This window comes from Phyllostomus discolor, chromosome 1, assembly GCF_004126475.2.
Source record: "Phyllostomus discolor isolate MPI-MPIP mPhyDis1 chromosome 1, mPhyDis1.pri.v3, whole genome shotgun sequence".
NCBI lineage: Eukaryota > Metazoa > Chordata > Mammalia > Chiroptera > Phyllostomidae > Phyllostomus > Phyllostomus discolor.
The window spans coordinates 209,265,886-209,281,622 of NC_040903.2; the positions used below are offsets into that span (position 1 = coordinate 209,265,886).

Consider the following 15,737-nt stretch of genomic DNA (forward strand, 5'->3'; position numbering starts at 1 on the left):
CACCCCATCACCATCACCACCACCACCACCACCACCAGCAGCATCACCAAAAAGGGCAGATGGAGCATTTTACTAAGTGCAGCTTCTCATTGAATCCCTGTAGCTACTTTCAACTGTAATTTTACTCAATGATCTTCAATTCTAATAAACACTGGTTTATTTATAGAAAAATGACTCACCTTTGACTTGAGAAATAGATTTCTGGGGATGGGCTTGCTAGGATCTGCGTGGTAAAAATTATCTGTGAGCGGAATGGCAATTCCCATGTTAGATGGAGGCCTGTAGTTTATCTGCGGGTGATTCAACAAAATAGGTAATTCATTATTTACTATGTCTTTGATTTAAATATCTTGACTTTCCAGAAAAGCATTCAAAGAAAATATTTAGTTTTTAGTTCTAGGCATCAAAGTAAATTTCTATTCACCCTATGCTCCCAAACCAATATTTTCTGAAATTTCAGCAGCTTCCATCCTTGGTCATATAAGTTGGACCTTGTAAATAAGTGAAAACCCTTTTATTACCTAAAATAGTGGCCATAAAGTCAATGCAAATAAAGTTTAAACACCTCATAAAAAGTTCTAGTCATGTATTTAGTAAATAATTCTTCAAGTTTTGTTATTTGTTTTTTGTTTTTTGCTACAAGGAAAATTGTAAGTAATAAGTTAGTTAGCAGAGTACCAATTTATATTTAAAAAATAGTCAGATTCGGACAAGGCAAAAATTAAAACAGCTACTACATTGAAATAGGGCCAGTAATGCTAAGTCGAGACAGGTCAACATAAGGACAAGTTACTTTATATATTACAAAAGCCCAAGGTTATAACGCCACCATTTATATACATGAGTGACATAAATGACAATGAAACTAAGGTACCAAAAAATCCTTATTTCAGAAACGTTTTACAGTTTAGAAATAAGTCACCATCGCATCCCTGATAACACGAGGACTGAAAAACAACTGGAGTGTTTTGAGCATCTCAGGAAAGAAAGGCTAAGACTGCATGGCTAGCCAGTCACACGCAAGTCGTATATCACGGGTACCCTTAAAACAACCTGCTCACATCGTTTTTGTTTGCTCATTTTCACTTCTTACCGGTAACGTTTTGATCATGTTAAAACCCTGGCTGTCTTTGTGAACCCCACTGAGCCAGTCTTCCAGCGGGATGACTTTGCTGGGGTTGTGGTGCATGGACTTGAGGTAGCTACAGCTGCTCTTCAGGATCGGCACGAACGTCGTGACAAAGCAGTCAGTCGACGCTTCCCCGATGATAAATGCCAGTGAAGTGGTTCCCTGGAAATACCCAAATAAAGGAAGGTGATTTCGAGTCACTGTGGTAGGAGGCGCCTCGCCCCCACCAAATTCGTAGGCTGATATCTTAACCTCCAGTATCTCAGAATGTGACTGCGTTCGGAGTGAGGACCTTTTAAAGAGGTATCCAGCTTCAAAGGAGGTCAACAGGGTAGGCCCTAGTTTCACATGGTGGGTGTCCCTGGAGCAAGAGAAGATCTGAACACAGGCACACACGGAGGGAAGATGATGTGAAGACACAGGAAAGAGGGGAGGAAAGCGGCCCAGAAACCAACCCCGCTGACACCTTGATCTTGAACTTCTAGCCTCTGGGGCTGTGAGAAAATAAATTTCTCTTGTTTAAGCTTCCCAGTCTGTTGTATTTTGTAATGGCAGCCTGAGTTAAAATAACACAGTAACCAACTGAAGAATATAGAAAAAGGACAGAGATAGAAAAAGAACATTAATAGAAAACAGAGGGATAAGTGTGACATAAAGATCTGTTTGAGAGTAAACCACAATAGAAAACACATTCTTTTCCAGGAAGAAACACATTCCCATCTCACTGGGTATGGGCAACATTTGGAAAGGAGCAAGAATCAGGAAGGACTTACTAAGGAAACAGCACAGGCACATCCAACCCACACAAATAGGGCTTCCCCCACTTGCTGATGAACACCCAGGTGTTTGCATTCAAGATATGAATAAAATAACTTCTATTGGCACACATTTTGAAAAGAAGTTATTCACTTAGCAATCACTGTATATCACAGAGATCTATCTTTAGCATGAATTTGTGCACAAGAAATGTATTTCAGCCTGGAACAATATTATTTAACAACACTTGATAAATTCTGTTTGAAAATTTAAAGTATTTTGGGAATTTTAAGAATGCAGCAATGCTAATAACTCTAGTGGTATAGCAAACTCTGGTAGTGGAAGTTTTACTCCTATTCCCATATTCTATAGCCATTAAAAGATGTATTTTTAATGAATTTTTGCCAGAACACATTGAACCAGAATCCAAGTAGGGTTGTACTTGTAAAGGAAATTGTGGGGTGGAGGGGCAACGCAAGTTAAATAAGAAACTAGGAAGCAAGGAGAAAAAGCTAGAAGGTTGGACACTCTAGAACATAACTAGACCCAATTTCTACAATTCAATGGCAGGAGAATAAAATGGAATAGTACCTTTCATCTAAAAGAGACTTAAAAGATAAAATAATCACATACTGTATGAATCTTGTTTGGATTCCAATTCAAACAAACCACCTATAAAACATTTTGAGAAAAGTGGGGAAATTTGATTATAGGCTGAGTTTTACAGGACCTATTGGTTTTAAACTGAAAATTTAGTTTAACAAGTTTTCAGGATGACAGTGGTGTTGTGACTGAGTGAGGGAAAACACACATGTTTTTAGAGATGCAGACTGAAGCACAAGGGAGTGAAATGACAGAATGTTTGCTATTCGCTTTAAAATGTCAGAATATATTGAGGGCAGGCTGCAAACTGAATCGAACCGAAGGTTCGATTCCCAGTCAGGGCACATACCTGGGTTGCAGGCCACAGCCCCCAGCAACCGCACATTGATGTTTCTCTTTCTCTCTTTCTCCCTCCCTTCCCTCTCTAAAAAAATAAATAAATAAAATCTTTACAAAATGTCATACTATAAACAAGTTAAACAGGGATGATAAAACAAAAACAAAATCTTGACTATTGTTTAATACAAGTGTAATAAAGATATGGAAATTCTACTTTTGTCTGTATGTTAAAGTCTTTATGATAAAAAACTTTATGTAGAAAAGATTTTTATTGACTAGAAAGGATGGAAACATATAGTGAAGTGGAAAGAGCAAATATTTTAAAGTGTATATACAATGCTCTCCCTGTTTTGGGAGAAAAATAGAAAAATACTGTAAGTTCTCAGTGACTAAGCATTTTCTATGCTTCAGATGCCCTACTCAAATTATCACATTTAATTCTTAAAACAGCCTTATGAGGTAGGCATTATTATTATCGTCTCTATTTTATAGAAAGGAAACGAACCACAGTGAAGTGACTGTCCCCAAGTCCACACTGAAAACACTTGAAATGAGATCTGAGTCTGTCTTTAACAGAGATCACCCTTTAACCTCTAACCCCAACCTTAACCCTAAAGGCTTTTCCTTAGCTTATATTGTAACTTTTCTATAGTTAGTAGATTTTTTTTTTGGTAATTAAAGAAAATCTTACTTGCAGCATATATTGGCTGGCTACAGAAATTTTCATCAAGTAATTATCAGCATCATCAAAAGAGCCTTCAACTTTAACTTGCAACACAGTTGGGTTTCCAACAATTATTTTCACTAGTGGTAGTCCAATTATTTGAGTACCTACAGAAACAAGGCTACCGGTTAATACTGAATCATAAAAATTCGAAACCATTTAATGATTGGCTAATCAGGATTCTAGAACATCTACAGAATCTATTATGAAGACTGTGTAATGCCTGTGAATATAGTTAGGAATTTGCATTGAGTGAACTTTAATAGTTATTGGAAAAATTTAACTTTGCAAATATTTTCTCCAAATTTCTCACAGAAATGTTGCTGCACTCCACCCCTTACTTCCACAGCCAGGTTCTCAAGTGCACATAAAGGTCATTTGGTTGGTACCGATCACACTGAGTTGGGTAACTCCGGAAAGAAACTGAAGGGTAGGCTCAATTAAAGGGCTGTCAGTCCATTGTTACTGAGAGAATACTTGGAGGCAATTAACACAATATGTCACCAGGGCAGTTCCTGCCTGCCGGCCACCTGTGTGCAATCTTTCCACGCTGAGAAACTTAAAAGGAAAAAGAGTTTTGAAACACTGTGTGGTCTAACAGCTATCTTTACTAATGGAAAATCATGAATGGAAGTAATAAGCGATTTGCCTGAAGTCACATCTGAAGTTTCCCTTAAATCAAGATCGTCTGGCCAGCACTTCCTAAACTATAACGGGGGATTTTGTTAAAAGGCACATTCTGAGTCAGCAGGTCCAAAGAGGGGTCTGTTATTTCACATTCCACCCCCTAGCTTTATTGAGGTAAATTGACCATCAAATTGTGTATTTTTAAAGTGTATAATGTGATGATTTGTGATATGTATACGTTGTGAAATGATTACCACAATTATGTTAACACAGGCACCACCTGACATAGTTATCTTAAAATCTACTTTCTCAGCGAATTTCAAATACATAATACAGTATGGTTAACTACAGTCACCATGCTGTACACAACGTCCCCAGAAGTTTCTCCTTTTATAACCAGAAGTCTGTACCCTTTGATCAGCATCTGCCTGTTTTTCCCCACCCTCCAGCCCCTAGCAACCAGCATCTACTCTCTATTTCCATGCGTTAGACTTTTGTGTTTTTTTTTTTCACATTCCACATGAGTGATAACCATGCAGTATTTGTCTTTCCCTGTCTGCCTTATTTCACTTAGTGTAGTGTCCTCCTGGTTTACCCATGTTGTTGCAAATGGCAGGATTTCCTTCTTTTTTTTATGGCTGGACTATATTCCATTGTGCACATGTACTACGTGTCTGCTCCTTTGTCAATGTCCACGTGCCGTTTCCGTGTCTGGGCTACTGTGAGTAATGCTGCAACGCACCTGGGAGCGTAGATGTCTCATCGAGATACTGATTTCTCCTCCTTCGGATACATGCCCAGCAGTGAGATGACTGGGTCGTCTCGTCTGCTGGGCCTACTTCTAAGTGTTTGAGGATCTTCCACAGTGTTTCCCATAGTGGCTGAACCAACTCACATCCGTGCTATCAGTGCACGAGGGTTCCCTTTTCTCCACACTGTCCCCGGCTTTTGCTCTCTCTTGTCTTTTTGATAATGGCCACCTGACAGCTGTGAGGTGCTATCTCATCGTGGTTTTCATTTGCATTTCTCTGATGGTGAGATGCATTGAGCACCTTTTCAGGTATTAGTGGCCATTTGTGACTTCTTTGGGAAAATGTCTAATCAGGTCCTTGGCTGTTTTTAATTGAATTTTTGAGGCTTTTTCCCCCCCTTGCTATTTGGTTGTATGAATTCCTTATATCTTATAGCTGTAAATTCCTTATCAGATACATGGGTTGCAAATATTTTCTCCCACTGCCTGATCATTGTGCTGATTGGTATTTATTTGTTTTTGCTGCTGTTGCGCAGAAGCGTTTTGGTTTGCCGTAGTCCCACTTGTTTACTTTTGCTCTTGTCGCCTGTCCTTCGGGTGCCATTTCCAAAAACAAAAAAGAATCATTGCCAAGACCAATGTCCAGGAACGTTTCCCTTATGTTTTCTACTAAGAATGTCATGCTTTCAAGTCTTACAATTAGTGTTTAATCCATTTTTGAGTGAATTTTTGTGAACGATGTAAGGTAAGGGTCCGGTTTCACTCAAGTGCTTACCCGGTTTAACCAGCTCTTCAGAAAGAGATTATCAAATCAATTTTTAAAAAGTCCTTGAGTAAGGCTAAAAAGAAACGATTAGCTGACTAGCTATGCCTGAGTTTATTTCTGGGCTCTATTCCACTCCATTGGTCTGTCTGTTTGTATGTCAGTATGTTTTGATTCACATAGCTTTGGAAGATAGGTCGTTTAAATCAGGAGGTATGATGCCTCTAGCTTTGTTCTTTCTCAAGACTGCTTTGGCTTTTCAGGGTCTTTAATGTGATACACCATGTTAACAAAATAAAAATTACCTATCATCTCAATGGACACAGAAAAAGCATTTGACAAAATCCAACATCTTTTCGTGACAAAAACTCTCAACAGATTCGGTAGAGAAGGAATGTGCGTCAACATAATAAGGGCCATATACGACAAGCCCATAGCTAACATCATACATGTCAGCATACTGATCATGTATCCATCATACTGAAAGCTTAAAGCTTTGCCTCTAAGACAGGGAACAAGACACGAATACCCACTCTTGCCGCTTCTGTTCAACATAGAACAGGAAATTCTGCCCAGAGCAATTAGGCAAGGAAAAGAAATAAAAGGCCTCCTAATGAGAAAGGAAGAAGTAAAATTGCCTCTGATTGCAGATGACAGGATCTTATATACAGGAAACCCTAATGTCTTCACCAAAAACCTGTTAGAACAAAAAAGGTCAGTAACATTCCAGGGTACAAAGTCAAAATACAAGATTAGTTGCATTCCTATACACTGACAATGAACTATCTGGAAGAGAAATTAAGAAAGCAATCCTGTTTATAATATCATCAAACAGAATAAAATACCTAGGAATAAGTTTAAACAAGGAGAGAAAGGGCCTGTACACTGAAAACCATAAAACATCAGTAAAAAGACACTGAAGAAGACACAATAAATGCGACGGTGTCCCACTGTGACCTTGTGATTTAGAATAGGAAATATGTGTTTGGTCCTCTGTCCCATTTCTGGCACAGAGCTCCACAACCCTTGGGATTTCCTAAGTAGTGAGAGTGACAATGCTGTCTTTTGTTATGTTAATAAAGTGGCTGTCCCATCACACTCTGGGATGGGAGCCACTTGCCAGTTTGGAATTTTCTGTCCCCACCCCCACCCCACGCCCAGGATGGATCAAACCAGTGGCCAAAGATTTATTTAGTTATGCTTATGGAATCAAGCCTCCCTAAACTGTGTATTAAGATAAAGCTGTATTTTGAAATCAGTGAAGAAAGAATATACTACTCCATAAGTGATATTGGAACAACTAGCTAACCACCTATGATACACCAAACAAGTCTAGATAAATTAAGGGGTTAAATGGAAAGTTAAAATCATAAAATGAAAACTCTAAAATTACTAGAAGGAAATATGGGCAATCAGTATTATAACCAATGAGAAGGAATTCTAAGAGTTTCAGAAAGAAATTTTTCAGGATATTAATATATAATATGAGGAAAATCAAAATAGATGCCATCCATTGTTTTTCAAAGCTGATAGTTTTCATTTATATGAATTGTATTGGTTCTGTTTTTCAAATAACCCTCTTTTAAAAATAGCATTTTTTCCCTTTTATTATGTCTTTTTAAAAATCTCTCTAAGAGTTTCAGGTATGCTTAGTTTTAGCATCTTTCTAATTTTTCTATCATCTTAAGTTTTTGGAGGTTACAATTTTCTATTTCCGGTGCCTGCCGATTATCCCTCCTGTCGGGCCATTTCCTTGCTTAGTTTCCAAATTGTTTTCCTCAATTCATTTTAATTAAGGTTGATTTTTTTTCCCATGGAAGTCCATGTTACCTGGGTTAGAAAAATATTCCACAAAGAGTTTTGTGCTAGCTGTCACTGGTTCTCTGGGGTTATAATTATTTGTCACCTCAAGATTCCTGTATCTTGTGGGTAGTCTCTGGTATTGCTCAGTCCTGGAGTTTGGGTTTTTTTACAAGAGATCCTTTTCCCCCACTTTGAGCGCCACGGAAGTGATCATCTCCCCAGCTCCTTTTGTGGGTTGGTGGTTTGTAGAGTTTTCCTACACTGCCCCCTCCCCTTTATGGTTTAACTCAGTTCCAAAATCCTAACACAAAGTAGGATGGCCCAAAGCCACATCGCCTCCCAAGGCATGGGCATTAAAATCCTTCCCCCTGCCTGTATAGCCCATATCTCAGCCTCATATCCTTCAGGAAACCAGACATGAGCGAATTTTTTGGCTTTGAGTTTTCTCTTCATTTCTGCTGACAGATTTTTCTTCTCTTTCCCTCCCTTTCTCTATCTTTCCCTCTTCTCTTTCTAAATCAAAATTTGTTTCCAGGATGCCATTTTTCCATCATTGTTAATGTTTCATTATTACTTTTGTAACAAATAAATGCCTGAACAAATGGTGGAAAGTACAGACTTTTATTGAAAAGCCATTGTCTGGCTTTAAATAAACACTTGAGACTTCTGGCCAAGATGGAGGCATAGGTAGACATACTGTGCCTCCTCACACAGCCCAAAGAAGGACAACAACACATTTCAAAACAAAAACCAACCAGAACTGCCAGAAAATCAAAATCTATGGAATTCCGACAACCAAGGAGTTAAAGAAGAAATATTCATCCAGATCACTAGGAGGGGTGGTGATGGGCAGCTGGGCAGAGAGGGCTTGCAGTAAGGCTGAGGCTGGAGGACCCAGCGAGGCAGTGGATTGAGGACTGGGTGGTCCCACATTCGTGTGCAGATAAATCAGGGGGAACTACTAAGGAGCGAGACAGACCACGCAACACAGGGTCCCAGGTCGGGGAAATAAAGACTCAAACCTCTGATTAGAAACACCTCTTGGGGGTTGAGGCGGCAGATGGAGAAACTCCCAGCCCACAGGAGATAACTCTCCCACAGGAGAGTTATTGGAGAGACCCACAAGGTCCTAGAACATGCACAAACCCACCCACCTGGGAATCAGCACCAGAAAGGCCCAATTTGCTTGTGGGAAATGGGGGAAGTGACTGAAACCCGGCAGAGAGCTGAGCAAGTGGCACTGCTCCCTCTCGGACCCCTTCCCCACAAACAGCACCACAACACAGCCACATAGGTTGCCCTGCACTGGTGAACCCCTAAGGCTCTGCCTCTTACTACATAACAGGTGGGCTGAGACCAAAAAAAATGGCACAAATGAAAGAACAGATGAAAGCTCCAGAAAAAATACAATTAAGCGATGAAGACATAGCCAACCTATCAGATGCACACTTCAAGACACTGGTGATCAGGATGCTCACAGAATTGGTTGAATAGGGTCTCAAATTAGATGAAAAAAGGAAGGCTATGCTGAGTGAAATAAAGGAAAATGTACAGGGAACCAACAGTGACGGGAAGGAAACTGAGACTCAGATTAAGGTTGTGGACCAGAAGGAAGAAAGAAACATTCAACCAGAACAGAATGAAGAAACAAGAACTCAGAAAAATGAGGAGAGGCTTAGGAACCTCCAGGGCATCTTTAAATGTTCCAATATCCAAATCCTAGGGGTACCAGAAGGAGAAGAAGAGGAGCAATAAATTAGAAACATATTTGAACAAATAATAAAAAAGAACTTCCCAAATCTGACAAAGGAACAGACTTCCAGGAAGTCCAGGAAGCTCAGAGAGTCCCAAAGAAGTTGGACCCAAGGAAGGACACACCAAGGCACGTCATAATTACATTAGCCAAGATAAGGAGAGAATCTTAAAAGCAACAAGAAGAAAGGAGAGAGTTACCTAGAAAGAAGTTCCCCTAAGACTGTCAGCTGATTTCTCAAAAGAAACCTTGCAGGCAAGAAGGGGCTGGAAAGAAGTATTCTAAGTATTCTAAGTCATGAAAAGCAAGCACCTACACCCAAGATTACTCTATCCAGGAAAGCTTTCATTTAGAATGGAAGGGAAGAGCAAGTGCTTCTCAGATAAGGTCAAATTAAAGGAGTTCATCATCACCAAGCCCTTATTATATGAAATTTTAAAGGGACTTATCTAAGAAAAAGAAGATAAAAAATATGAACACTAAAATGACAACAAATTCACAACCATTAACAACTGAACCTAAAAACAAAAACTAAGAAAACAACTAGATCAGGAAGAGAACCACAGAAATGGAGATCACATGGGGGGTTGTCAGCAGGGGAGTGGGAGGGGAAGGGAGGGGAAGGTACAGAAAATAAGTAGCATAAATGGTAGGTAGAAACTAGACAGGGGGAGGCTAAGAATAGTATAGGAAATGTAGAGGTTAAAGAACTTATATGTATGACCCATGGACATGAACTGAAGGGGGGAATGTGGGTGGGAGAGAGTGTGCAGGGCAGAGGGGAATAAAGGTGGAGGGAATGGGACAACTGTCATGGAATAATCAATAAAATATATTTAAAAAAGAAGTACAATCGGTTGGTACAGAATAAACTGGGGGATGTACAGTCCAGTATAGGAAATGGAGTAGCCAAAGAATTCATATGCATAATCCAGGGACATGAACTAAGAAGGGGGAATGCTGGAGGGAATGGGTGGTACTCAGTGGAGGGGGGCAAAGGGGGAAAATTTGGACAACTGTAATAGCATAATTAATAAAATATATTAAGAAGCAAAAAAAAAACCCCAAATAACTCTAATAATCCAAACCTTATTTTCCTCATTTGTAAAATGAGGATTATAGTCTATCTAGCCCTTTAGGGTTGTTATAAACATTAAATTAAAACATGTATGAAAAATCCTTGATTACAGAGCCTCGCACATAGTGAGTGCTCAATAATTAGGAGCTAATACTTTATAAGTAGAATGCCAGCCACTGTGGAAACCAAAGACATGTCAAAGAGTGCATTTCACATTTACGGTAAACAAAAACATCTCCTTTTGATGTTTCCCAATAAAAATAAACTTACCTTTTCCATGAGGCATGACCTTCACTTGTAAAGCGTAAGATTTCCCCAGATCAATGTATTTCAGGACACTGAGGGATAGTGAATCATCATGTTGCTGAAACCAATAATTACATGGTTTCGCATGTATTTCCCATGTCTGTCCATTCTTTTGCCCAAAGTCGTACAGGAACCAGGAGTCTTTCACGAAAGTCATATCAGTGGGTACCAGTCTAGGCATGGTTGCCTTAGCCAATGCGTTCTGATCATCCACGATGCTTATGATAAGGAAGCTGCTGTAACCAGGAATCACCACCGTCTTCTCTATATCCGAAGCTTGAAATAAGGAGACCACACCTGGAGCTAAAATGGGAATGATTCAACACAAAATCAAACAGCCAACAGTCTCCAAGCAGACTGGCGGACTCCACCCATGAACGCACTATTGAAGTTTTTAAGCTATGGTCTTAACCACAAAATACATTTGCCAGACTTCAGGTTATATATCAAGTTCATTTGCAGAAAGCGTGTCATGAATATGTCAAGTAAAGACCTGTACTTCAGCCTTTCCTATGAAATGGATTCTATAAAACTATTAGCAGAAAAAAACCATGTAGGGTGAACTTATTATAAGAAAGCTAATTCCTTTACTATAAAACTGCCAAGAGCCTTAATCACCTAGAATCTTTATCATGATTCTTCCAGAGAAGGGCAAAGTAGCCAGTGATTCCCCAGTACCTACAATCTGCCTATGCCATAGAAGGCGCTCCAAAAATATTTGCTGAAGGCATGACTAATGGGTTGTCTAAGGAGAGCACGAAGATTTAGGAGAAAAGAGGCCCAGGGCAGGACCATAAGGAAGCCCATTGGAGAAGGAATGGAAAAACTCCACAAGGCAGACAAAGAAGAAGTGAATGGAGAAAAGCCATCAGAGAACATGAGAGAGAAGTCAAAAGAAAGCCGTTTCAAGGCGAGGAGGGTGGGTATCATTAGCAAACATTTCTTTTTTTTTTTATTACCAAATGTTTTTGATGGGTCATAGAACATAACAACACTTGCCTTGTTCTGAAAAAAAAAAAAACACAACAAATAGAAGTAGTTGGAAGAGAAGCTCATAACTCCCTTTATTATGCACCCATGCTTTAATTTCTCCCGTTTTAGATACATCAACAAAATCCTTTCCTACCTGCTCCCAAGGGCCACGGAAGTTTGCTCTCCCCTCCCTTTCTAGTGAAATTCCCGGAGCCTGCCTTTTTCAGGGTCTTCACCTCCTCTCCTAAATTTCTGAATTTAATCCAATTAGGCTTCGGGCTGGACTACTCCACCCAGCAGCAGCTTTTGTCCAAGTTACCAATGACTTTCACAGCCCCACTGGCCAGTTTCCTTTCCTCACCTTACCTGACCTGCTGATGCATCTAAACATCTTCCCTCAGTTCTCCTCTGAGCAGAACTTCCAGCCTCCTTCCCAAGACTTCCCCGTCTCCCGGACCACTGACTGGTAGGCCGCCAGGGATGGGACCTCAGGCCTCTCCCTTTCTACACCTACAGCCGTGTGCCACGTGACCTCAGCTGGTCCATAGCACTGACTGTCCTGTGTGTGCTGACTGCTCAGATTTCTCTCTCCAGTCCAGACGTTTTTACTGAACGCCAGAGTCGTCTTTCCCAATATGCACCTTATTTCTCCACTTGGATGAGTAACGGCATCTTAAATTGAATGGGATCCCTCACCTGAGCATTGTAATACCCTCCCAATTTCTCTGCTTTCCTTCTTGCCCTTTCTGTCTCACTGGCCCAGTCTGTTCTCAACATGGCAGCCAATGTGACCTTGTTAAACGTAAGTCCGCTCATGTCACTTTCTGCTCAAAACCCTCTAACGACTTCCTATTCACTCGGAATAAAACCCCTATTCTTACAATAAACTATACTAAGTTTTGAGATATATACCTATCATAGAATCCTTTGAAATAGACATATCCTACATAAGAGAGATTCAAAATTATTCTATTATGCAGGGCGAAGAGTGCATGGACTTTCTATTGTCTGCAATTTCTCCCGAATATTGTTTAATACAAAAATAACGTCCTAGGGATGGATAACAGGTACTACTATTGATGTAATATCAATGAAGTTATAGCTAGGTTATGTTGTATCAGAAATACAAAATTCCTCCAGAAACCTACATAGACGAATACTTCTGTAGATTGCCAACTGGACTAAATTTTAACATCTACTGCTGTATACATGAGCATGAACAACCTTCTCAAAAGAGAATTCTTCATTTGTATTGGCTACAAGAGCTATGGGATATCATCACACTTACTTGGTTGTTGAAGAGTAAGTTTGAAGGAATCTTGTTCCGGAGCGATGGAAAGGGTACTAGACAAACAGGGACTTTGAGTCACATCTTGTATTCCAAAAGGTTCTATTACTTCTGCAATAACTGCAGACAAAAATTCTGCCGATTTGTGACTTTGCAATATCTCTCTTATGTAAGCCTTTCCAGTATTCCTAAACAAACCAACACACATGAAGGAATTTAGACAAAACTGTGGCTTAAATGAGCAACTTTATGAACAGACGAGTTACAAACAAAATGTACCACACACATGGCTAACGGACATTTGATTAGTGGTTCTTCCACCTCATTAGTTAATTCATAAAAAGATGCCAGTTATAGCAATAGGATAGAATTTCCCACCTATGAAATGAACAGAGATTTTTAAATGACAGGGTTCAGGAATGGCTGAAGCACTGAGTAGAGAAGGGCCTTCATCCGCTCCTGATGGGGGTTATTAACTGGCACAAACGTCCCAGAAAGCAATTTGATATCACTCAATAAAAGCTAGAGCATTATGTTTCCCGTCTGATCCCGTAAGTCTACGGATAAGGCTCTGTCCTAAGGAAGTAACTTGAAACATGGGGCTGTGGGGGGGGGGGGAGGGGCCTCTCTACAGACGTGTGTCCGTCCCAGCATTATGATCCACGTCAGAAATAAGAATTGCCAACAATAGGAAAATGAAGTAGATATTCATGCATGATCAACTTAGCCCAAAATGCAACTATTAAAATGGCATTGACAGGGAGTTTTTGATTCCGTAGAGGAAATGGTCATATTACAACGTCTACGTGAAAGAAACGAGGTGGAGAAGCAAAGCCAGCTCCGCCCCGGGGCAGAGGCAGAGAAACGTTGCAGCCGGGGGAAGGGCCGGATAACAACGCGCTAGCCCCGAAGGGGGCAGGATGCTGTCGGGACCCTGAAATTCTGAGAGCGTGAAGTAGCATCGTTGTCCTGCGAGGAGAAGAGCAAGAAACGCCCAGCGAAGATCTAGTTGCAGACGTGAGGCAGAATTGGGCTACAAGGGGTTGTCTCTTTTTTTAAATTTCTCCATTCAGACCTCTGTATCAGCTTTTATGGAGTAGTACGCATGCACCCAATTCCATTTTAGAAGTTTCCATATTATTTTCATAGAAAACAAAGTTTGAAAACGGCATTTCAGTGCAGCACGGTATTCTACCACAACTGAAACTTTTTTCTTCCTCTTTACAGGACTCCACAAAATCTAAAAGTGAACCATGATGTAGACTGACTTCATGTGAGGACTTTTATGTTATCTCTGAAAAGGAAAAGGTTGGCTTTTTGAAGACCATTGTACTGCTTTATACTATTTTGACAACTTGGGTACTGCAACACAGGTTATTTTGAGGGAAATGTATGATTTTTTTTCCATGTAAAAATCTGCACAAAGTAGTCATTTCCATTAACAGTTTCATTTTTTTTTCATTAATGAACCTGACACACTGAATCTCACCTTTAAATGCAAGAACAAAGGCCAAGAAAAACCAGGAGGGGGCGCTATTAACGTGTTACATCATTAGAGAATGCAGTGTGACATTGTCAGACAAATACCAGCAATGAAATAGAAGAGGGATGAGAAACAGACCACTTTGTATATGGACCTATGATATACCACAGGCTAACCCTGGAGATCAGTGGGGACCCACAGGGCAATTGATTACCTACCAATATAGAGAGAAATACATCATATTCTCACTTCACACTACATACATCAATTCCAGATGAATTAAAAACTGAAAAATAAATAGCAAAAGTTTGAAACTACTACCAGACACCATGGGAGAATAGTTAAATAAGTTGTGGTGTGTTCACAGGAGTAAATCATAGATGCACATATCAATATCGAGTAATTTGTGAAATATATAAAAAATTTAAGAGCATGACCCATGGAAAAAGGCAGATCACAGGAGAAGGTCTACAAAGCTAAATACCTCATTGAGCAAGGCTAAATACATTTTGACATATACGTGTGTGTTGAAGCTACAAAGAAGAAAATGTTTTCAATGCTCACACAAAACTCCAAACAGTGTTCGTTTCCGGGGGACTGGAGTGGCGGTGGGGATGGGGAAAGGGGAGGGAGATGGAAATCTTCCCAGAATGACCCCGAAGGGCAAAGGGACCCAGGAGAGCCCCGGACTCCCGGAGGTGTGGCGGCCATGGGGCAGTGCAGTCATCACCAGTTCCAAGAGTGACTTTGTCCTCTAAAAAGGATTCTGGGGGTCTCCATCAGGAGGAGCTCTTGCCCCCCTTTTTCTCCTCCCTTCTTTCGCTCAAACTAGAAGGGCTAGAAACCTAAGCTGTGCTTCCCGGTTTGGGTCAGGTTCCAAATAGAGTTTGGGAAGCAAATTTAAATTGGTTAAGAGCGTCAAGCTTTTTAAAACCCTAGACAGAGATGTAGTCATGTGATTATCACCTTTTTTAAATCAAGGAAATATTTATTTACTTTCTGGGAGCAAAGTTACGGTTCTCGCCTGCTACTTCATCTAGAGGTGGAAAGGAAGTCAGTCCACAGAGGAGGTTTTAGAAGATGCAGGAGGAAGGAAAACGAAGTTGGTTTCTCCAGCGTATTCAGTGGACAAGTTACACATCAGTCGGCCCAGTTATTCACCCCCTTCGAAGCTTTCCAGGCTTCCTCCTCTCTTAGACTAACATCCAGATTCCGTGCTGGGACTCCGAGGGCCCTGCCTGGCTGTGCTCCACTCTCCCGAATGATGACGTTCCCCCTTTGTCGATGACACTGAGGTCCCAGCCCCCCCCCTCCCCCCCTGTTGGTTTTTGTTGTTGGATTTCACAAACACATACCTAGCTC

The 15,737-nt window shown here is 40.4% G+C and overlaps 1 protein-coding gene across 1 annotated transcript in view; it reads right to left on the bottom strand.

Moving 5' to 3' along the window:
* CATSPERB (cation channel sperm associated auxiliary subunit beta) overlaps window positions 1-15,737 on the bottom strand; it is a 67,431-nt gene that overhangs the window by 11,647 nt on the left and 40,047 nt on the right. The window contains exons 16-20 of the mRNA XM_036017559.1: window positions 12,893-13,080; window positions 10,597-10,929; window positions 3,519-3,658; window positions 1,094-1,291; window positions 180-290 (exon numbers count right to left, since the gene is read on the bottom strand). Coding sequence (XP_035873452.1) covers window positions 180-290; window positions 1,094-1,291; window positions 3,519-3,658; window positions 10,597-10,929; window positions 12,893-13,080 — 970 coding nt within the window. The remainder of the gene's footprint in view (window positions 1-179; window positions 291-1,093; window positions 1,292-3,518; window positions 3,659-10,596; window positions 10,930-12,892; window positions 13,081-15,737) is intronic.